Source organism: Zea mays, chromosome 4, assembly GCF_902167145.1.
Source record: "Zea mays cultivar B73 chromosome 4, Zm-B73-REFERENCE-NAM-5.0, whole genome shotgun sequence".
Taxonomy (NCBI): Eukaryota; Viridiplantae; Streptophyta; class Magnoliopsida; order Poales; family Poaceae; genus Zea; species Zea mays.
The window spans coordinates 53710638-53732428 of NC_050099.1; the positions used below are offsets into that span (position 1 = coordinate 53710638).

Below are 21791 nucleotides of genomic sequence, written 5' to 3' on the forward strand. Positions count from 1 at the left end.
CTCCGTCGATGTCCTCGGTCCTCAGATCGTAATCTGGACCATGGACCTCCTTGGCCATGGCGGTGTACTCACTGAGTCGGCTGTGGATGGCGGGGTTGGTGTACGCCTCGGGCCCGTCATCCGGGTTGTAGGTGACGTCGGACGTCGCCTTCCCCTTGTGGGCCATGGCATATGCCGAGAACGTGGAGCAAGGCGCGCCACCATGTGCCGCCGACTGCGAGAAAACCAACGAGATGGTTAGAAATCATGTCTAATCGAAAGTTATATACCTAAATAAAAAAGAGCGCGTACCCATGCTTCCGCGTATTTGCCCAGGCTGCGGCTGCCTTGATGGTGGGAGGGACCTTGCATCAGCAAACGCCGTTCCCGGCTAGCGTTGTGCACCTCATCCCACTCAGCCGAGCACCACCTCTGCACCATCTGCTCCCAGCACTCAGGATGCGCGGCGCACCAATGAGGAATCATCTAAAAAAATATAAGTACACCGCATATCAGAAGATAAAAATAAGCATATTTAGTACCAATAATAAAGTTTTGTATTTACCTGCAAGTACTGGTCCGGAGTCAACGACATGGTTCGGGCATCCTTCTTGTTCACCTTCTCCCCAAGGACGGAGCCGTGGTAAGTGACGATGGCCTAGATGCGCGCCTCGTAGTGCATGTCCACGACGAGCTTCTTACAGCACGTCGTAGACACCACATCCGCCCTGGCCTCGTATCCAGCATCGCACCTGAAGGAATTATCAACAACACGAATATGTTCTGTCTTTGAAAGCATACGCCGGGGGGAGATTGATGGGGATAACGAACACGGGCCAACATGTGTATGGGACAGCGGTCATTCCATAGGGATTGAACCCATCTATGGCCAGTGCAACACGAACATGTCGAGCCTCTTTGGCTTTCTCATGGTGAATGGCATCAAAGTGGGTCCATGCTTCACCATCGGATGCGTGAACCATCTTGTTAGGATTGTATCATTTGCCTTTTTTGTGCCATGTCATCTGTTTCGTGGATTCCTCTGTCATGTATAGACGCTGGATCCTCGGTATGAATGGAAGGTGGTGTAGGATTGTCACGGGGATGTCGAGCTGCCTCTTCTGTCCATCACCAGAGTCTACCTCCATGAACCTAGACGATTTACACTTCGGACAGTACTTTGCCTCAGTGTGTTCTTTCCTAAATAGGACGCAGCCCTTCGGACAAGCATGTATCTGCTCATACGTCATCTTGAGTGCACGAAGGAGTTTCTGTGCCTCGTACATGCTCTTTGGCAGAACGTGATCCTCCGGAAGCAGGCTGCCAATAACTGTCAACAAACCATCGAATGCGTCTCGACTCATGCTATACTGCGACTTGAACGCCATTATACGCCCAATGGCATCCAGTTGAGAAACCTTTGTCTTGCCGTGAAGGGGTTTCTGTGCCGCGTCAAACATGTCGTAGAATGCCTTTGCGGTCGCCTCTGGCTCGTCCTCCGTACGTCCTTCGGCGAACTGTGCTTCGTGATAGTCGTTCAACATGTCTCCTACCCCGGCATCAGCATCGTAATCCTCGACGCGTTGTCTCACCACCTCCTCTCTCGTGCGATGCGCTTCACCATGGAAGATCCACCGAGTATAGTCCGGCGTAAATCCATTCTTCCAAATATGTTCTACCATGGCCTTCTTTGGTTTTCTTTTCCGGTTGTCACATTTGCTGCACAGACAAGGGACTAGGCTAGCTCCTTTAGCAGCTTCGCCATATGCCCGTTCCACGAAAGCATCGGTCTTCCTAATCCATTCTGGGGTGACATCATTACGTCGAACGCGGCCCGTGTACATCCACTCACGGTCCTCCATCCTCTAACATATATAACTGAGTATAGTTTAATATAGACATGTAATGCATGTACATACGTTCCTACCTTCAAATAGGTGAGGATAGGTCCTAATCCCACCCGCGGTTGCGTAGATGGAGTTAGTTTCCATGCTCTACTCAGATCCGAGATAGAATTTCGGCAGCACCTCCCCGCTGTTCTCCGGATACACGTCCTGGCAGGGAGAGTGTACTGTCCGGAGAACAACAGGGAGGTGACGCCGAAACTCTTTCTCGGACCGGAGTAGAGCATGGAAACTAACACCATCTACGCAACCACGGGCTATCCAAAAAACGTGGACAATTCGAAACTGATACATTTGTAGATATGCAAAGATCTGCATATCTACACCGTATCTCTTTCGAACGGGAGACGCCTAACTGGGTTACGTGATCTACGACCATGATGCGGAAATAGAGGTTATACCTAGGGTGGCGGGGGAGTCAGGCTAGCGGGGCTGTGGCGGGTTGGTGCAGTGGCGACGCGATGCGGTGCAGGCAGCCCCGCAGTGGCTAGGAAGACAAGTATCTTCTCTATAAAAAATAAACAAGCATGTCAAAAAAATCGGCAGCACTTCCCCTGTATGGGGAGGTTTCCAAAACCTGTAAATAGATCTAACAGCACGATGGCTGACACGCACATATACAAACGACACGATGAATGCAAGTCACATCTAAGTGAGAGAGAGTGAGCGGGTGAGTGAGTGAGAGTGAGACGATGGTGGGCGCGACGACGGCGAGCGAGCGGGTGAGTGAGTGAGAGTGAGACGACGGCGGCAACCAAACTAACTTAATATCAAACCTAACAATTTCATATAACAATTTCAAACCTAACAATTTCATATAACAATTTCATAGATCGTATAACAATTTCATAGATCGTATAACAATTTCATATAAAAATTTCATAGATCGTATACCTTAGCCGGAGTGACGGTGGTTGGCGGAGATGGCCGGAGCGGGGGATGGCGGAGATGGCCAGAGCGACGGAAGGATGCGCAGGGGCGGCGGCGCGCGGCCCGGCGGCGTGGGGGCGGCGCGCTTGGGCTTGCGGCGTGGCCGGCGGCGGAGGGCGCAGGGGCGGCGCGTGGGCTGGCGGGGCGCGTGGCCGGCGGCGCGCGAGGGCCGGCGGTGGGAGCGGCGCGCGGTGGATCGGAGAAATTAGATAGAGAGTGTGAGGAAGAGAAGAAGAGAGGAAGACGACCGGTTTATTATTCAATGGCTTTGCCGAGTGCCAGATCGCGGGCACTCGGCAAAGATTTTTTAAAAATATTAAAATATTCTTTGCCGAGTGCCAAATCGCGGGCACTCGGCAAAGAGTTTTTAAAAATATTAAAATATTCGTTGCCGAGTGCCAGAGTGTCCTTTGCCGAGTGCCAGCTGGATGACACTCGGCAAAGAATCTTTTACAATCCTTTGTCGAGTGTCTCCCCGCTGACACTCGGCAAATTACTTTTTTATTTTTTTTATTTTCCCTACCAAATTTTTTGTGGTATGTTCCTACACTATGTAGACCTACATATACCATTTTGGGACAATTATAAATGTGTTTTCAATAGCTAGTAGATTTAGTTCGTTTATTTGAATTTTTTCGGAAAAATTAGATTTGAAATGCAGGTCACTCGAAATTTAGAAAACTGTGCATGCAAAAATGATATTCATGTTACTTAGCATAGGTTACAACCGATTTCAGGAGCGGATCGGAAACTTTGAGCAACATGCTCACTAAACATGGCCGTGAACTTGCCATCCACATATTTAAAAATTTTATAAAACACAAACAAAGTCAGAAAATCATGAAACTTGTCCACGTGTCATGATATCATATGTAGAGTTTGTGATAAAAAATTTAGAATGTTTGGAGAAAGTTGCGAGACATTATGTGTAGAAACCTAAGAGAACCACACATGAAATCATAGAGTTTCAATGTGGATCTCTTAGGTTTGTACACATAGTGCGTTACAACTTTCTCGAAACTTTTTCAAATTTTTATCACAGCCTCTACATATGATATCATGACATGTGGACATGTTTCATGATTTTCTGACTTTGTTTCTGTTTTATACAATTTTTAAACACTTGGATGGCAAGTTTACGGTCATGTTGAGTGAGCATGGTGCTCGAAGTTTCCGGTCCGCTCCTGAAATCGGTCGTAACTTGTGCTAAGTAGCATGGATATCATTTTTGCATGCACGGTTTTCCAAGTTTCGAGTGACCTGCAGTTCAAATCTGAATTTTCCGAAGAAATTCAAATAAACAAACTACATGTACTAGCTATAGAAAACACTGTTATAATTGTCCCAAAATGGTACATGTAGGTCTACATAGTGTAGGAACATACCACAAAAAGTTTGGTGACCAAAATAAAAAAATAAAAATATGCTTTGCCGAGTGTCTACATAGGGCACTCGGCAAAGACTCTCTTTGCTGAGTGCCAGATATTTGACACTCGGTAAAGACTGACGGTCGTCAGTTGTAGACGGCCGCTAACGGCCCTTTGCCGAGAGCCATGTTTGCCGAGTGCTTGACGTTCGGCAAAACAGTCTTTGCCGAATGCTTGGCTGTGTCGAGTGCCCTGCACTCGGTAAACAATCTCTTTACCGAGCGCAGGACTCTGTCGAGGGCGGCACTCGGCAAAGTCGACTTTGCCGAGTGCCCGATAAAAAGCACTCGGCAAAGCCTCCGGCACTCGGCAAAGGGCCGAATTCCGGTAGTGATGGTCACAAATACTATAGCGACAACCAATTTTGGTACGGAGGGAGTACAATGCAACCGATTGAAAAGGGACCAGTCAATGCTCAAGCTTGTGTGCATGCGTTGACCAAGAGCTAGCTTGAATGTAATAATGAAGGGCAGAGCTAATTAAAACAAATCCAGGTTTGTTTTCGCTTGTGGAATTGTGCGCTGAACTGATTAATTTTATTCTGTCAGATTAATAAGCAGCTATCTAGTTAGCTAGAGGCATGGAGGAGCAGCAGCAGGCAGCTTCCTTGACTGGAGGAAGGTCTTGTTCTTGCCGTCCGCGGATGCGAGGTAGGCGAGGAAGGTAGCGAAGTCGGTGTCCATGTACCGCCGCGGGTTGCCGGCCTCGTCGTCCACCAGCTCCGGCGCCGGCCCGATCACTCGCTCCGCCGGCAGGCTGTGGAACGACGCCACCGAGATGCGCGGCCGCGTGGAGTTCACGTGCACCCGGTGCAGCGCGCTCTTGTACCGCCCGTTGCTGTAGATCTGCATGCAGTAATTTCCATTTACATTATTATCGTACTCCCTCTCCTCTGTCCCAAAATAAACGAGGTAGAAATGGTCTAAATCGATTGCTCTGTAAAAGGACATGGGGATGATCCTAGCTAGCTAAAATAATAATTAGCTTAATTATTGAGGCATGATGCAGCCTTTGCAGGGTCAACAAAACTTTTTTGGCATTTGACTACTTCTTAGTGGATCTCTGACTATACATCGTCCTTTCCGTTCTGTTGTTTTCTATATATATATCCATGCTGTCAACAGCAACTAGCGACTGCATGCTAATATGGTGATCGATCATGTATGTGGTCATCGTGCATACTAATACACTGTCGCAAAGCAACCGTACACGTAGTACGAGACGAGAGTAGTAGTACGTACGTACCTCTAGGTGGTCGCCGACGTTGACGACGAACGATCCCGGGATGGGGTCGATGGTGAGCCAGCGGCCGTCGTGCATGACCTGGAGGCCCTCGACGTGGTCCTGCAGGACGAACGTGAAGAGGCCGTAGTCCGAGTGCGAGGGCATCCCCAGCGTGAGCTCAGGCTGCGGGCACGCCGGGTAGCAGTTCACCGTCATCATGTGCGACGACGACGCTGCCAGCTCCCCGAGCACGCCGCCGGCCGTGGGGATGCCCAGGGCCTCCAGCGCCGCCTCCATGACCTCCATGAACAGCCGGTGGCTCGCCGTGGCGTACCTGGTGGCCACGTCCCTGAGGTCCGCCGGCTGCTGGGGCCAGTACGGGAGCACCGCCTGCAGCGGCTGGCAGACGAGCTTGAGGAAGTCGCGCCAGCAGAGCACGTCGTCCTTGGCCTGGTTGAAGCTGGTGCCGTAGCGCACCGGCGCCCGCACGTCCGCCGACATGTGCCGCGCTCGCTCGGCCAGCGGCAGCTCGAAGAAGCGCTGCGCCACGTCCAGCATCCCGCCGCTCACGTCGCTCCCGAACCCGTGGTTTACCACCTGCGGCGCAGGATGTCAGCTACTGGTGTGCGTGGGTGGGTGGGTGGTCACTGAACAGGCTGACGTCATGCGTGCACGCATGCAGCCGTGTCGTATTCGTATGTATGAGCAGCAATAGCCTGGTGACAGGTGATGCTACTGTACGCACGTACGTACCTGAAAGAAGCCGTACTCCCGGCACGCGGCGTCGAGCGTGGCCAGCACGGCGGCGCGCTGGCAGGGGTCGCGGAGGCCGGCGAGGTTGACGACAGGGAGCTTGACCCTGCCGCTGCCCGCCACGGACGACGAGACGGCAAGGACGCCGGGGCGGTCGGACGCGGGCAGGACGTACCTGTCGGGCAGCCTGGTAATGCCGCTGTCCGACAGGTGCCTCACGCCTTTCATCAGCGCGCCGTAGTCGTAGGACGACTCCTGCTGCTCATGGCCGTCCTCGTCTTTCTTGGCAGCTGCTGCTGCTGCTTGCTGCAGCTGGGCGTTGGCCACGTCGACGATCGCCATTGGCGCCGCAACCAAGCTCATATAGCTAGCTTGGCTAATATATAGGTGACGCGTATGTATATATTGCAGTAGCTGTCACTATATATACACACTTCACACTTGGTGGTGAGTGTATATAGTAGCCTAGAAAGCTACATATATATGTAGCTAGTGTTGGAATCGTGAGCTGTGGAGATGTGCAATTCGTGTGGTGCGGATGGCCCAGTAGCTGCTGCTATTTATAGGAGAAGAGAAATCGATGCTGATGCCCTCTGAAACCAGACATGGTTTGGCTTCAACTCTGGACTGTGGTGACAGCGGTTTTGGCACCAAGTCTCCGAGTTTTATTATTCTTTTTACTATTATATATTACATATAATGTTTTTTTTAGAAAATATATCATATTACATAATATATGCCTACACCGGTTGACTACTCAAATCGATCACTATTTGCTCACACGCACTCCAAGCTAAGCCAACCGCATATCTTATAAAAACATCCAACACAGCATACTACTGCAGTAGCTAGCTGACACGCCAGACGGCTGCTTCCGCGACGACACGCGGATACGTCTGCGTGCGCCTTGAGCTCACTCACTCCGTTGCTTTGCTAATGATGTGATGTCCTCACGAGTACAATATTGTGAACAAAGATAGGACTCTGGACTCCGGAGGAGAAGACCTTGATTTTATATATGTGTGGGCGCAGTCTATACGTAGATATTTTATGAAGAAAATATAATTAAGGTGCTGCCAAAAAAATTACTCAATTATATGGAAACTATTTGGTCACACGTATAGAGTTTATATATATCCAACTTCTTTTTAGGAAAAAAAATAATTGTGGCTATCCAATTTTGTGGTGTATGGTTTACGCCAATTAGATCCAACAACGTTTTCCTAACTTTTATTACACCTCCACTGATAAAATTATTATTATTTCTTAAGAAACTGCTGACTGATATATCTGAATATAACTTAAATTAATTCCAATATAAACTAACTATAAATAATGTATTAAATAAAAAATCAAGTATTAGGATTCTATCCTTAATTACAAACTGCTCTCGGCAGGAAACTTGCCCACTTGTAGTGATGATAAAGGGGAATTTTTAAAAAAAGTACACAAATTACAGAGGCTAAGCAGAGATAGACAAAAACTGACATAACTCAAAGGCATGACCTCTCTCTAACGTTTCGCCCTTAGAGCAACTCCAGTAGTTCTCTAAAAAATAGCTTGCTAAAATCATGTTTAGCAAGTTGCTAAATAGCTATTGGAAGTAAAAAATAACTTAGTCTCCAATAGTTGCTCATATTTAGGAAGTAGTTCGATTTTGAATCTAGCTTTAGCGGCCTTGTTCCTATGAGATCTGCCTGATAATAAGGTTGAGAGCAGAGGATATGAGGGCGGAAGAAAAAAGGTCGGTCGATATGAATTATGGATGAGTGGTGGTCCGGTGACGCAACCTATGAGAAAGTTAGGTTCGACGGTGAAGGAGAAACTTGCGTCATACGTGTTTGACCTAGCTACCTCATTATGCTAGAAAATGAAAAAAAAGTGTGTTATAACTGGCTATCTCACTGTATGGGAGAGGTAAAAATAATCACGCTAGTGTGAAGAAATTGACGTCAACTGTATTTAGGGAGTTCCTACCAAGTTGCTAAATGTGGAGAGTAAATAGAGTTGAATAGCAACTAAGTAAATTTAGCAAGTCTATTTAGAGAACCATTGGAGAAGCATTTTTCTGTTCACTTCTTAAATTTAAGATTTAGAGAGTTATTTAGAGAACTATTGGAGTTGCTCTTATTAGGGTTAGTTTGGAAACCTCATTTTTCTACTGATTTTTTATTTTTCTAAGGAAAATTAATTCATTTTTTCTTGTGAAATATAAATTATTTAGGAAAATGGAGTTCTCAAACTAGATCTAAATCTGTTGGGTTTTTTTCATGAGTCATACCATTCATGTGTCTAAGGCACGGTAATTTAGGTGTTATCTAAAACACTAGGGACTAGTTTGGGAGAAAAAAATCGAAGTAAATTGGAGAGACTAGATTTCCCTTCTTATTTAATTCTAGCCTCTCTAATCAATCTTCTTTGGATTTATGTAGGTCATCAATTTTAACTGTGTATATGTTACACAACCAATTTCTAACGAGTATAAATATATGTAGGTCATCAATTTAGACTTTGCTAGTATTGAAAAATGAGTTACGTGGCCAATATAATGAAATACACAGAGCAATCTATATCTATATTTATATCTATATACTCTATTAAAAACCTAATATGGGCATCTGCTGCTACCAGCCTCCGCTAACACTTTAGGCCCACCCAACGTGTCCCGCTTTGGCATCGTGCCCCTGTAGGCCTCATGTCCAGCGCTCTCTCAGGCCTCAGCTCCGACCACGTCCGCGTAGCTATCCCAATAATTATTAAAAAATAATTCAAAGCGAGCGCTCGAACACACGACCCCATCTCTAGATATGTGGGGCTAACCATTAGATCACATTACCTTACTATATAAAAACAAACATGAATTATATTTGAACAAATATTTCAATACATATTTATATGATATATAAAAACCATAACAAAGCATGGGCAACTGGCTAGTAATCTATAAAAAATATAATATGGGCATCTGATGCTACCACGACTTCACCCTCCGCGCTGACACTCTGGGCCCGCTCCATACGCCCCGCCTCTTGGGCCGTGCCCTATGAGCCCCACACCCGCGCTCTCTCAGCTACTACCCTGTGGACCCCAACGCCGTGCAGCCAGCTACTACGCCTGCCTAGCACCCGACCCCGCCCATGCAGCTAACACCAGACCTCACCGTGCCCCTGTGGGCCTCATGCCCAGCGCCCGTGTCGCGCTCTCTCAGCTCCTACCATGTGGACTCGAGCGTCAGTGCAGCCCGCTACTACGCCTGCACCGCACCCGACTTCGCCCACGCATCTAACACCGGACCACACCGTGCCCTGTGGGCCTCATGCCCGGCACCCGTGCATCGCTCTCTCAGCTACTATCCTGTAGACCCCAGCGCCCACGCAGCCAGCCATTGCACCTGCCCAGCACCTGACCCTGCCCGCGCAGCTAACACTAGACGACACCGTGCCCTGTGGGCCCATGCCCAGCGCCCGCGCATCGCTCTCTCAGCTACTACACTATTGTCGGCGTTTCGAGACAGGGGGGTCCCTAAGCCGACGAGTGAGTGTGCTGCGTGCCCCAGCCCAGATGGGTCGAGCGCGTGGGCGAGCGCGAAGGGGGGAGAGGCGAGGTGGCCGGAGTCGAGCGTGAGAGAGGTGGAAGTCCCGCGGCCTTCGTGTTCGTCCCGCGCCCAGGTCAGGTGCGCTTGCAGTAGGGGGGTTACAAGCGTCCACGCGGGTGAGGGAAGCGAGCGGCCCCAAGAGAGCGCCTGTCCCGTCCTCGGTCCCGCGCGGCCAACCTCCTCTAAGAAGGCCCTGGTCCTTCCTTTTATAGTCGTAAGGAGAGGATCCAGGTGTACAATGGGGGGTGTAGCAGAGTGCTACGTGTCTAGCGGAGGGAGAGCTAGCGCCCTAGGTACATGCCAATGTGGCAGCCGGAGAGATCTTGGCACCTTGCTGGCGTGATGTCGTGGCTGTCGGAGGTGCGACGGAGCCTGGCGGAGGGACAGCTGTCGGAGCGGTCAAGTCCCTGCTGACGTCGTCCTGCTTCCGTAAGAGAGCTGGGGGCCGCCGTCGTCACAGAGCTTGTGGGGCGCCATCATTGCCCCTCCGGCGGAGCTGGCCGGATGGGACGCCGGTCTTGTTCTTCGTGACCCGAGTCGATTCGGGGTAGGATGATGATGGCGCTTCCTGTTGACGTGGCGGGTCTGTGCCCTAGGCAGGGTGACGTGGGGGCTCCTCCGAAGCCGAGGTTGAGTCTGTCCTCTATTGCCGAGGCCGAGCCCGAGCCCGAGCCATGGGGTCGGGCGAGGCGGAAGTCGTTCGGCCGAGGCCAAGGCGGAGTCCGAGCCCTGGGGTCGGGCGAGGCGGAGTTTCGTTGTCTTCCGGGTCTTAGCCCGAGTCCGAGCCCTGGGGTCGGGCGAGGCAGAGTTTCGTCGTCTTCCGGGTCTTAGCCCGAGTCCGAGCCCTGGGGTCGGGCGGAGCGGAGTTCGCCGTCTTCCGGGTCTTAGCCCGAGTCCGAGCCCTGGGGTCGGGCGGAGCGGAGTTCGCCGTCTTCCGGGTCTTAGCCCGAGTCCGAGCCCTGGGGTCGGGCGGAGCGGAGTTCGCCGTGGCGCCTTTGGCAAGGCCTGACTGCCTGTCAGACTCACTCTGTCGAGTGGCACTGCAGTCGGAGTGGCGCAGGCGGCGCTGTCCTTCTGTCAGACTGGTCAGTGGAGCGGTGGAGTGACGGCGGTCACTTCGGCTCTGCCGGGGGCGCGTGTCAGGATAAAGGTGTCAGGCCACCTTTGCGTTAAATGCTCCTGCAATTTGGTCAGTCGGTGTGGCGATTTAGTCAAGGTTGCTTCTGAGCGAAGCTAAGGCCTCGAGCGAGCCGGTGATGTGTCCGCCGTAAAAAGGGGGGCCTCGGGCGAGACGGAAGTCTCTCGAGGTCGGCTGCCCTTGGCCGAGGCTAGGCTCGGGTGAAGCGTGATCGAGTCACTCGTGTGGACTGATCCCTGACTTAATCGTACCCATCAGGCCTTTGCAGCTTTATGCTGATGGGGGTTACCAGCTGAGAATTAGGCGTCTTGAGGGTACCCCTAATTATGGTCCCCGACAGTAGCCCTCGAGCCTCGAAGGGAGTGTTAGCACTCGCTTGGAGGCTCTCGTCGCACTTTTTTGCAAGGGGACCAGCCTTTCTCGGTTGCATTTTGTTCCGGTGGGTGCGCGCGAGCGCACCCGCCGGGTGTAGCCCCCAAGTCCTCGGAGGAGTGGTTACACTCCTTCGAGGTCTTAATACCTCGCGTAACGCTTCGGCTGGTCTGGTCGTTCCCTCATGCGAACTGGTCGTAGCCCGGGTGCACGGTCGGGGCCCAAGCTCTCGGGCTGGTATGTTGACGCTGTCAACGGTTTGGCCGGAGCCGGTTTTTGCGAGAGCAGCCCCCGAGCCTCTGCACAGGGCGAGAGGACGATCAGGGACAGACTCGACTTTTTACATACGCCCCTACGTCGCCTTTCCGCAAGGAGGAGGGGGGGAGTGCGCCATGTTACCCTCGATGGGCACCGAACATGGTGTCTCCGGTGAGCTGCAAGTGGGTAATCCGAGTGGACGTCCGTGCCCCGTTCGTTGGGGGTCGGCTAGGGGCCCAGAGGCACGCCCAAAAGTACCTGCGGGTGATTTGCCGGACCCGGTCCCCTGGCGACGGGGTCCGAGGGCTCGATGCCTCCCTCCGATGGGATTCCGTTACAAGATCGTTCCCGCTGGTCTCGGAAATGTCCTAGGGTACCTCGGGAGCGCAGCCCGAGCCTTGGTTATGTATCGAACGTACCCCTGGTCATCCCTCGCTCGGTGACTGAGGCGACTGTGAACCCTTCGGGGGCCAGCCTTCGAACCCCTGATCAGTAATGGGCACGGAGCCCGAGTAGCCTGAGGCGGCCATGGAACCCTTCGGGGGGCTGGCCTTCGAACCCCTGACCAGTAGTGGGTGTCGGGCCCACGCGATCTGAGGCGACTGTTGAACCCTTCGAAGGGCCAGTCTTCGAACCCCTGATCAGTAGGGGGGGGCTCGGAGCCCGGTTCCTTCGCGGAGAAGGATCCTTTTCGGGGTATCCCCCTTTCCCGGTCCCTGTTGCAAGAGATAGAGAAAGAGGAAAAAGGAAAAGGATACGAAATCGAATGACGTGGCGTACCTTTTCTGACGCGGTCATTACGGCGAAGGTGAAGCGTCGCGCGCTCCTCCCGTCAGAGGCGCCGCCTGTCCCGCCACGGAGTTAATGCGACGGGGCGAGTGGTTGGCGGGGCGGCCGTTGCGCGTGCGCGATCCGTTCGAGGAACGGGTCACGGGTGCACCGTCTTCACGCCGTGAGAAGAGGCTCTCTTGCTGTCCCGGGACGGGACGTGAGCCTGGCCGACGACGTGACTGCTGCGTCCGCCCGCCTGCCACCGCCATTACTGCCGGCTCACTTTTGGTCGCTTTGACCGACGCGCCAGGCTGGCGCCGTTGGGTCGCCTCGAGTCGCGACATAGGCTCCGTAACCGAAGAGGCGCGATGGTGGCACAAGTGGCGGTGCGGTTGCTTGCATGCAGCAACTGGCGCGCCGGTTGCTTGACGCGTGGGCCTGGGCTTCCAAGCTGGCGTGTCAGAAGTCGGAGAAACGCGTCCACCTGGCGCGGTTGCATGCCGCCTGCATGGCTGCCCGCCCCTTCCGCCCGTTGGTCTGGGCAAAAGTGGGGGGTCGCTTGTAACCACTGGACGGTCGTGCGCACCACGCGCGGCGGTTTGGCTTCTTCTGCCCTGAGCTGGTTTGCATGACATGCGGGACCCAGCCCCCGAGTCGCAGGGGAGGGCCTTGGAGCGTGTTGGAGAAAACTCAGCCCGCGGCGTCTGGGGGCGCACGTAGGGAGAGTTGCCTTTAAAAGGAGGGAGACTCCTTTCGGAAGGCAACCATGTCTTCTTCCTCCCTTATGCGTCGTGTCTTTCCATCTTCCAAGCCCCCGGATGGGGGGTGTCCGCCGCCTTTCCGCCTCCTCGTTGGAGGAACGCAACTTCATGGGAGTTGGTACCTCTCAGCCATCGTTCGGCTTCAAGGATTTTCATCACGCAGCCCGGTCGCACCCCTCCACCGGCGGTCACCCGAGATGGCGACCTCCGGCTTGATGGTGGGGGAAAGCGAGCCGGGCTGCGGCCTCTGCCCCTCCCTCAGCCTCAAGGATTTTCATCACCAAGGCTGGGGAGGGGAGAGTGCCGAGTTGGGGTCGGCCCCTGCGTGGGCGGTGGCCCGCTCCTTCACTCAGTGATGGGGGGAGGAGCGGGTATTGCCCGTGGCGTCTGGCAGCTGCAGCGTGCCCGGTCTTCAGCCGCGAGTGGCTTCGGGGCCGCTCGCGGCACCGGCGTCCGCCACGGCAGCTGGAAGAGGTTCTTCCGCCAGCGCGGTGGCCGGGGCCGGCCACGGGCTGACCTCCAACTTCTCGGCCTTCTGCCCGTCCTTGCCTCACAAGTTTTGGCATGGGCGGGGGCCTCCTGGCAGCGGCATCCACCCTGAGGTCAGTGCTGCCGCTGTTCGGCCCCCCGGAGCAGAAGTCGTCGTCGTCGCCGCTACCGGAGCAGGTGACGGCGCGCCGTTCGTCGGCCTTCCGTTGCTCCGCAGGCCTTCCCCCTCGGAGTGGGGTTGTTCGTACCTGCGGAGGGGGAACCGGAGTTCCGTTTGTAATGGCACTTCAAATGCCAGTGTTTTTTGTTCATTGCGGCTATCGGGGCCTGAACATGTATGTAATTTCGGCACGGAGCCGTGTTTTTTCCTCATTTTCGAGCACTAAGTCTCGCCTGTTGATTATCTGAACCGCTTTACCAAGCATGAGTCGCCCCGTGTCAAGGTGACGGGTGAGGTATCCGTATCCCGGAGGCGTAGGAATCCCTCGGCCCGTTCGGCCTTGTTGTCTGGGGCTCCTCTAGCTTAGTTAAAGAGATCCCTCGGCCGCCCTTCGATGGGCCGAGGCCAGGGGTAGCGATATCAGTATGAACAGAGGCGGAGTTGGCTCGAGAATGGGAACCTGGTTGGCCGGAGCCTAGCCGTGTTGTCCGACAGCGGAGCCGACGCCAAAGTCGATCAGCCGAGGCCTCGGGTCGGGCTGGCGCCCTTGGAGGCCGGTTGGCCGAGGCCCCAGGGGTAACCGGCCGAGCCGCCTGCTCGGGCCGGATTCCCGGAGGAGTCCCTAGATCGCGTCGCCGTCCGAGGCTGGGTCGGACTTTGCTGAAGACGTCGTCGATGCCGAGGGCGCTACGGCTCCCTTCAGCGTGAAGACCCGAGCCTGCAGGATCAGATCGTCTTGTAGCGTGTGCTTTCTGTGGCCGCCGAGGCCAGAAAAACACACCCTCGCCGTGCTTGCGAAGCTGCGTCTTTTTTCCTCTTGTTTCGAGCATCTGGACTCTGTCGGTAACAGGGATGTTTGTGTGAGCGAGAGTTGCTTCTCGCGGAAGGGATGAGTGAGGTATCCGTATCCCAGAGGCGTGGGAATCCCTCGGCTCGGTCAGCCTTGCCGTTTACGCGTACTTTCACCCGTTCATGAGGCCCTGTCCCCGACTTAGTCGAGAAAGCTTGAAGGACTGCTTCGGCAGGAGAGCTTCCGAACGTGAAGACTTGTTCGGTCCACGGAGTCGCTTTATCCGAGCGCGAGTTACTTATCGCAGAAGGTGATGAGTGAGGTATCCGTGTCCCGGAGGCATAGGAGTCCCTCGGCTCGGTCAGCCTTGGTTGCTTACGTGTACTCCGTCGTTTCCAGGATCCGCTTTCCGAAGTAGTCAAGAAGCACGAAAGAAATCCTGCCAAAAAGAGATCCTTTTTCGAGGAAAAATTCGACGCAGAGGGGGTCTCCCCCCTTTTAGCCCCCGAGGGAGGGTCGGGCTTTGCCGAGGCTAGGCCGACCCTTCCTTGACGACTAAACTTTGCATAGGTGCGAGGTATATGAACAACTTGAAAACATCTTAAGGGTAGAAGCGACGTAGCTGTTTGATGTTCCAAGCGTTGCCGTAGATCTCGCCTTGATTGTTGGCCAGCTTGTATGTTCCGGGCTTCAGAACTTTGGCGATGACGAATGGCCCTTCCTAGGGGGGCGTGAGCTTGTGCCTCCCTCGGGCGTCTTGCCGCAGCCGAAGCACCAGATCGCCCACCTGGAGGTCTCGGGACCGGACCCCTCGGGCGTGGTAGCATCGCAGGGACTGCTGGTACCGCGCCGAGTGTAGTAAGGCCCCGTCCCGAGCCTCCTCCAGCTGGTCCAGCGATTCCTTTCGGCTAGCTTGGTTGCTTTGATCGGTGTAGGCCCTCGTCCTCGGGGAGCCGTATTCCAGGTCAGTGGGCAAGACAGCTTCAGCCCCGTAGACCAGGAAAAACGGCGTGAAACCCGTGGCACGACTCGGCGTCGTCCTTAGGCTCCAGACCACCGAGGGGAGTTCCTTCATCCATCGCTTGCCGAACTTGTTGAGGTCGTTGTAGATCCGAGGCTTAAGCCCTTGTAGAATCATGCCGTTGGCACGCTCTACTTGCCCATTCGACATGGGATGAGCCACGGCGGCCCAGTCCACCCGGATATGGTGATCCTCGCAAAAATCCAAGAATTTTTTGCCGGTGAACTGGGTGCCGTTGTCGGTGATGATGGAATTCGGGACCCCGAAGCGATGGATGATGTTGGTGAAGAACGCCACCGCCTGCTCGGACCTGATGCTGTTCAGAGGTCGGACCTCGATCCACTTGGAGAATTTGTCGATGGCGACCAGCAGGTGCGTGTAGCCCCCGGGCGCCTTCTGCAAGGGACCGACGAGGTCCAGACCCCATACAGCGAAGGGCCAGGTGATGGGTATCGTCTGCAGAGCCTGAGCGGGCAGGTGAGTCTGCTTCGCATAGAATTGGCACCCTTCGCAGGTGCGGACAATTCTAGTGGCGTCAGCCACCGCCGTTGGCCAGTAGAAGCCTTGTCGGAAAGCATTCCCGACAAGGGCTCGGGGCGCTGCGTGGTGGCCGCAAGCCCCCGAGTGTATTTCTTGCAGCAGTTCCCGACCTTCGGCGATGGAGATGCATCGCTGGAGGATGCCCGAGGGGCTGCGATGGTAGAGCTCCTCTTCGTCGCCCAGCAAGACGAATGACTTGGCGCGTCGCGCTACCTGCCGAGCCTCGACTTGGTCGAGGGGTAGCTCTCCTCGACGGAGATATTGCGGGTATGGGGCCTGCCAATCTTGATCTGGCGCGGCCCCGCTCTGCTCTTCCTCGACGTCCAGTGCCTCGCCCTCGGGGGCCGAGGGTACCTCGGGCTGTGCCGAGGGTACCTCGGGCTGAGCCGAGGGTACCTCGGGCTCGGGCACGTCGTCGAGCTTGACGGAGGGTTGATGCAGATCCCGGGAGAAGACGTCCGGGGGGACCGTCGTTCGCCCCGAGGCTATTTTAGCCAGCTCGTCTGCGGTTTCGTTGTAGCGCCGAGCGATGTGGTTGAGCTCGAGCCCGAAGAACTTGTCTTCCAGGCGCCGAACCTCGTCGCAGTAGGCCTCCATCTTCGGGTCGCAGCAGTGGGAGTTCTTCATGACTTGGTCGATGACGAGCTGCGAATCACCGCGGGCGTCGAGGCGTCTGACCCCTAGCTCGATGGCGATCCGCAACCCGTTGACCAGAGCTTCGTACTCGGCCACATTGTTGGACGCCGGGAAATGGAGGCGCAGCACGTAGCGCAAGTGCTTTCCGAGGGGCGAGATGAAGAGCAGGCCCGCGCCGGCTCCTGTCTTCATCAGCGACCCGTCGAAAAACATGGTCCAGAGCTCCGGTTGGATCGGAGCTGTCGGCAATTGGGTGTCGACCCATTCGGCCACGAAGTCCGCCAACACCTGGGACTTGATGGCCTTCCGAGGGGCGAACGAGATCGTTTCGCCCATGATTTCCACCGCCCACTTTGCGATCCTGCCTGAGGCCTCTCGGCACTGGATGATCTCCCCCAGGGGGAAGGATGACACCACAGTTACCGGATGAGACTCGAAGTAGTGTCGCAGCTTCCGCCTTGTCAGGATCACAGCATACAACAGCTTTTGAACTTGTGGGTAGCGGACCTTGGTCTCGGACAGCACTTCGCTGACGAAGTAAACCGGCCTCTGAACGGGCAATGCATGCCCTTCCTCTTGCCTCTCGACCACAATCGCGGCGCTAACCACCTGAGTGGTCGCGGCGACGTAGACCAAGAGGGCTTCTCCATCCGCCGGGGGCACCAAGACAGGCGCCTTTGTAAGGAGCGCCTTCAGGTTGCCGAGGGCTTCCTCGGCCTCAGGGGTCCAAGCGAAACACTCGGCCTTCCTTAAGAGGCGGTACAGAGGCAGACCCCTTTCGCCGAGGCGTGAGATGAAGCGGCTCAGGGCCGCGAGGCATCCCATGACCCTCTGTACACCTTTTAAGTCCTTGATGGGTCCCATGCTGGTGATGGCCGCGATCTTCTCCGGGTTGGCTTCGATGCCTCGCTCGGAGACGATGAACCCTAGGAGCATGCCTCGGGGCACCCCGAAGACACACTTCTCAGGATTGAGCTTGACTCCTTTCGCCTTGAGACACCGGAATGTCACTTCAAGGTCGGAGAGGAGGTCGGGAGCCTTCCTTGTCTTGACTACGATGTCATCGACGTAGGCCTCGACTGTGCGACCGATGTGTTCGCCGAACACATGGTTCATGCACCGCTGGTACGTCGCGCCCGCATTCCTCAAACCGAACGGCATGGTGACGTAGCAGTACATGCCGAACGGCGTGATGAAAGAAGTCGCGAGCTGGTCGGACTCTTTCATCCGGATCTGGTGATACCCTGAGTAGGCATCGAGGAAGGACAGGGTTTCGCACCCAGCGGTGGAATCCACGATTTGGTCGATGCGAGGCAGAGGGTAGGGAACCTTCGGACATGCTTTGTTGAGACCAGTGTAGTCTACACACATCCGCCATTTCCCCCCTTTCTTTCTCACAAGCACAGGGTTGGCAAGCCATTCGGGATGGAATACCTCTTTGATGAACCCTGTTGCCATTAGCTTGTGGATCTCTTCGCCAATCACTCTGCGCTTCTCCTCGTCGAATCGGCGCAGAGGCTGCCTGACGGGTCGGGCTCCGGCCCGAATATCCAGCGAGTGCTCGGCGACATCCCTCGGTATGCCGGGCATGTCCGAGGGACTCCACGCAAAGACGTCGGCGTTTGCGCGGAGAAAGTCGACGAGCACTGCTTCCTATTTGGGGTCGAGCCCAGAACCGATCCGGACCTGCTTGGTGGTGTCGCCACTGGGGTCGAGAGGGACGACCTTAACCGTCTCCGCTGGCTCGAAGTTGCCGGCATGGCGCTTCACGTCCGGCACCTCCTTGGAGAGGTTCTCCAGGTCGGCGATGAGGGCCTCGGACTCGGCGAGGGCCTCGGCGTACTCCACGCACTCCACGTCGCATTCGAACGCGTGTTTGTACGTGGGGCCGACGGTGATGACCCCGTTGGGGCCCGGCATCTTGAGCTTTAGGTAGGTGTAGTTGGGGACGGCCATGAACTTCGCGTAGCATGGCCTCCCTAGTACGGCGTGGTAGGTTCCTCGGAACCCGACCACCTCGAACGTCAGGGTCTCCCTTCGGAAGTTGGAGGGCGTCCCGAAGCAGACGGGGAGGTCGAGTCGTCCGAGGGGCTGGACGCGCTTCCCAGGGATGATCCCGTGGAAGGGCGCAGCGCCTGCTCGGACGGAGGACAGATCGACGCGCAGGAGCTTGAGGGTCTCGGCGTAGATGATGTTGAGGCAGCTGCCCCCATCCATCAGGACCTTGGTGAGCCTGACATTGCCGACAACGGGGTCGACGACGAGCGGGTATTTCCCCGGGCTCGGCACATGGTCGGGGTGGTCGGCCTGGTCGAAGGTGATGGGCTTGTCGGACCAGTCTAGGTAGACTGGCGCCGCCACCTTCACCGAGCAGACCTCCCGGCGCTCTTGCTTGCGGTGCCGAGCCGAGGCATTCGCCGCATGCCCTCCATAGATCATGAAGCAGTCGCGGACCTCGGGGAACTCTCCTGCTGGGTGATCTTCGTTCTTGTCGTCGTCGCGGGCCCTGCCACCCTCGGCGGGTGGCCCGGCCCTGTGGAAGTGACGCCGAAGCATAACACACTCCTCGAGGGTGTGCTTGACGGGCCCCTGATGGTAGGGGCACGGCTCCTTGAGCATCTTGTCGAAGAGGTTTGCACCTCCGGGGGGCTTCCGAGGGTTCTTGTACTCGGCGGCGGCGACAAGATCCGCGTCAGCGGCGTCGCGTTTCGATTGCGACTTCTTCTTGCCTTTCTTCTTGGCGCCGCGCGGAGCAGACGCCTCGGGAGCCTCTTCCGATGGGCGGCCCTGGGGCTGCTTGTCCTTTCGGAAGATAGCCTCGACCGCCTCCTGGCCAGAGGCGAACTTGGTGGCGATGTCCATCAGCTCGCTCGCCCTGGTGGGGGTCTTGCGACCCAGCTTGCTCACCAGGTCGCGGCAAGTGGTGCCGGCGAGGAACGCGCCGATGACATCCGAGTCGGTGATGTTGGGCAGCTCGGTGCGCTGCTTCGAGAATCGCCGGATGTAGTCCCGGAGCGACTCCCCCGGCTGTTGCCGGCAGCTTCGAAGGTCCCAGGAATTCCCGGGGCGCACGTATGTGCCCTGGAAATTGCCAGCGAAGGCTTGGACCAAATCGTCCCAGTTGGAGATCTGCCCCGGAGGCAGGTGCTCCAACCAGGCGCGAGTAGTGTCGGAGAGGAACAGGGGGAGGTTACGGATGATGAGGTTGTCGTCGTCCGTCCCACCCAGTTGGCAGGCAAGGCGGTAGTCCGCGAGCCACAGTTCCGGTCTCGTTTCCCCCGAGTACTTCGTGATAGTAGTCGGGGGTCGGAACCGGGTCGGGAATGGCGCCCGTCGGATGGCCCGACTGAAAGCCTGCGGATCGGGTGGTTCGGGCGAGGGACTCCGATCCTCCCCGCTATCGTAGCGCCCCCCACGCCTGGGGTGGTAGCCTCGGCGCACCCTTTCGTCGAGGTGAGCCCAACGGTCGCGTCGATGGTGCTCGTTGCCGAGGTGGCCCGGGGCCGCAGGCGCGGTGTTGCGCGTGCGCCCGGTGTAGACCGAGGCTTCCCGCATGAATCGGGAAGTCGCGGCGTGAGGTTCCGAGGGATATCCTTGCCTTCGGGAGGCAGTGCTCTCGGCCCGTCGGGCCGCAGCGCCTTCCAGGAGATTCTTGAGCTCTCCCTGGATTCGCCGACCCTCGGTGGTTGACGGCTCCGACATCGCGCGGATGAGCATCGCTGCGGCTGCCAGGTTCTGACCAACCCCGCTGGATGCGGGCGGCGGCCTGACCCTGGCATCGTTGGCGACGCGGTGCTGGAGACCTTGGGGCAGGTGACGTATTTCTCCGGCCAGGGGTTGGCCCACCCATGCCTGTCCGACATCCCGACGGATCGGCTCAAGCGCTCATGTTCCCTCGTTGAGCCTGGCCTGCGCCTCGCGGACTTGCTCGAGTTGTGGGTCGTAACCCCCCGCCGGAGCGGGGACCACAGCTAGCTCCCGTGGGATGTCGGCGCGAGGCACCGGCCTAGGGAGATCACCGTCCTCCGGCATGCCGAGATGGTTGCCTTCGGAGGGATCCCCTAGCTCGATGTGGAAACATTCGCGGCTTGGGCCGCAGCTCTCGTCGCCAAGGCTGCGGCTTCCGTCGGAACAGTCGGAGAGGCAGTAGTCACATGCGGTCATGAAGTCCCGCACGGCACTGGGGTTGCCAAGTCCGGAGAAATCCCAACAGATGCTGGGATCGTCATCTTCCTCGGACCCAGAGGGCCCGTAGGTCGAGACGTCCGTCAGCCGGTCCCAAGGCGACCGCATACGAAACCCCAGTGGGGTTGCACTCGCCTCAATGAGAGCGCCCGCCAAAACGAGGCCGTTTGGCGGGTTGAGGCCGAGTCGAAATGACGCAAGATGGAAGTTAGTCGGTACCTTTTGGTCGACGAGGAGCGACGTAGTCACATCGGGGACTGGTTGCACCGTCATCTCAGGTACGAGGGCGACGTCCTGCAGGCTTTCCGCGAGCGCGCTGGCGTCGTCTTCTTGTTCGGGGTCAGCGTGTCGCGGGGGGGCGGCGCCTGCCTCCGTCTTGAACGCGAGGTCGACGTCCGGCGTGCCTTCCGTCGGGGCGTCGGAGGCGTCGATTCGCTCGACGGGCAACGAAGCGCGGCCTCCCGCTTGGCCTTGATGGCCCCGCCTCCTCCTCCGTTGGCGGGGGAGAGAACGGAGCGAGCCCGAATGTTGCTCTTCCACCACGCGGGGAAGATGTCGTCGATTCCGCCGCCGGCGGGCGGGTTGTCGGCCGCCATTGTCGTTGTCGCGCGGCGGTGGAAGAAGTATCATGTCGTAGCTGCCGTCGAAGGACATGAACTCAAGAGTCCCGAAACGAAGCACCGTCCCGGGCCGGAGAGGTTGCTGGAAACTGCCCATCTGGAGCTTGACGGGGAGCTGTTCGTCAGCACGCAGCAGGCCCCTACCTGGCGCGCCAACTGTCGGCGTTTCGAGACAGGGGGGTCCCTAAGCCGACGAGTGAGTGTGCTGCGTGCCCCAGCCCAGATGGGTCGAGCGCGT

The 21791-nt window shown here is 56.3% G+C and overlaps 1 protein-coding gene across 1 annotated transcript; it reads right to left on the reverse strand.

Moving 5' to 3' along the window:
- Positions 1-4666: 4666 nt before the first annotated feature.
- LOC100283148 (uncharacterized) lies at positions 4667-6751 on the reverse strand. The gene is given in 3 exon segments (NM_001156050.1): positions 4667-5085; positions 5486-6061; positions 6218-6751. Coding segments are annotated over 3 exon segments (1212 nt in total). The 5' UTR covers positions 6581-6751; the 3' UTR covers positions 4667-4812.
- Positions 6752-21791: the final 15040 nt, after the last annotated feature.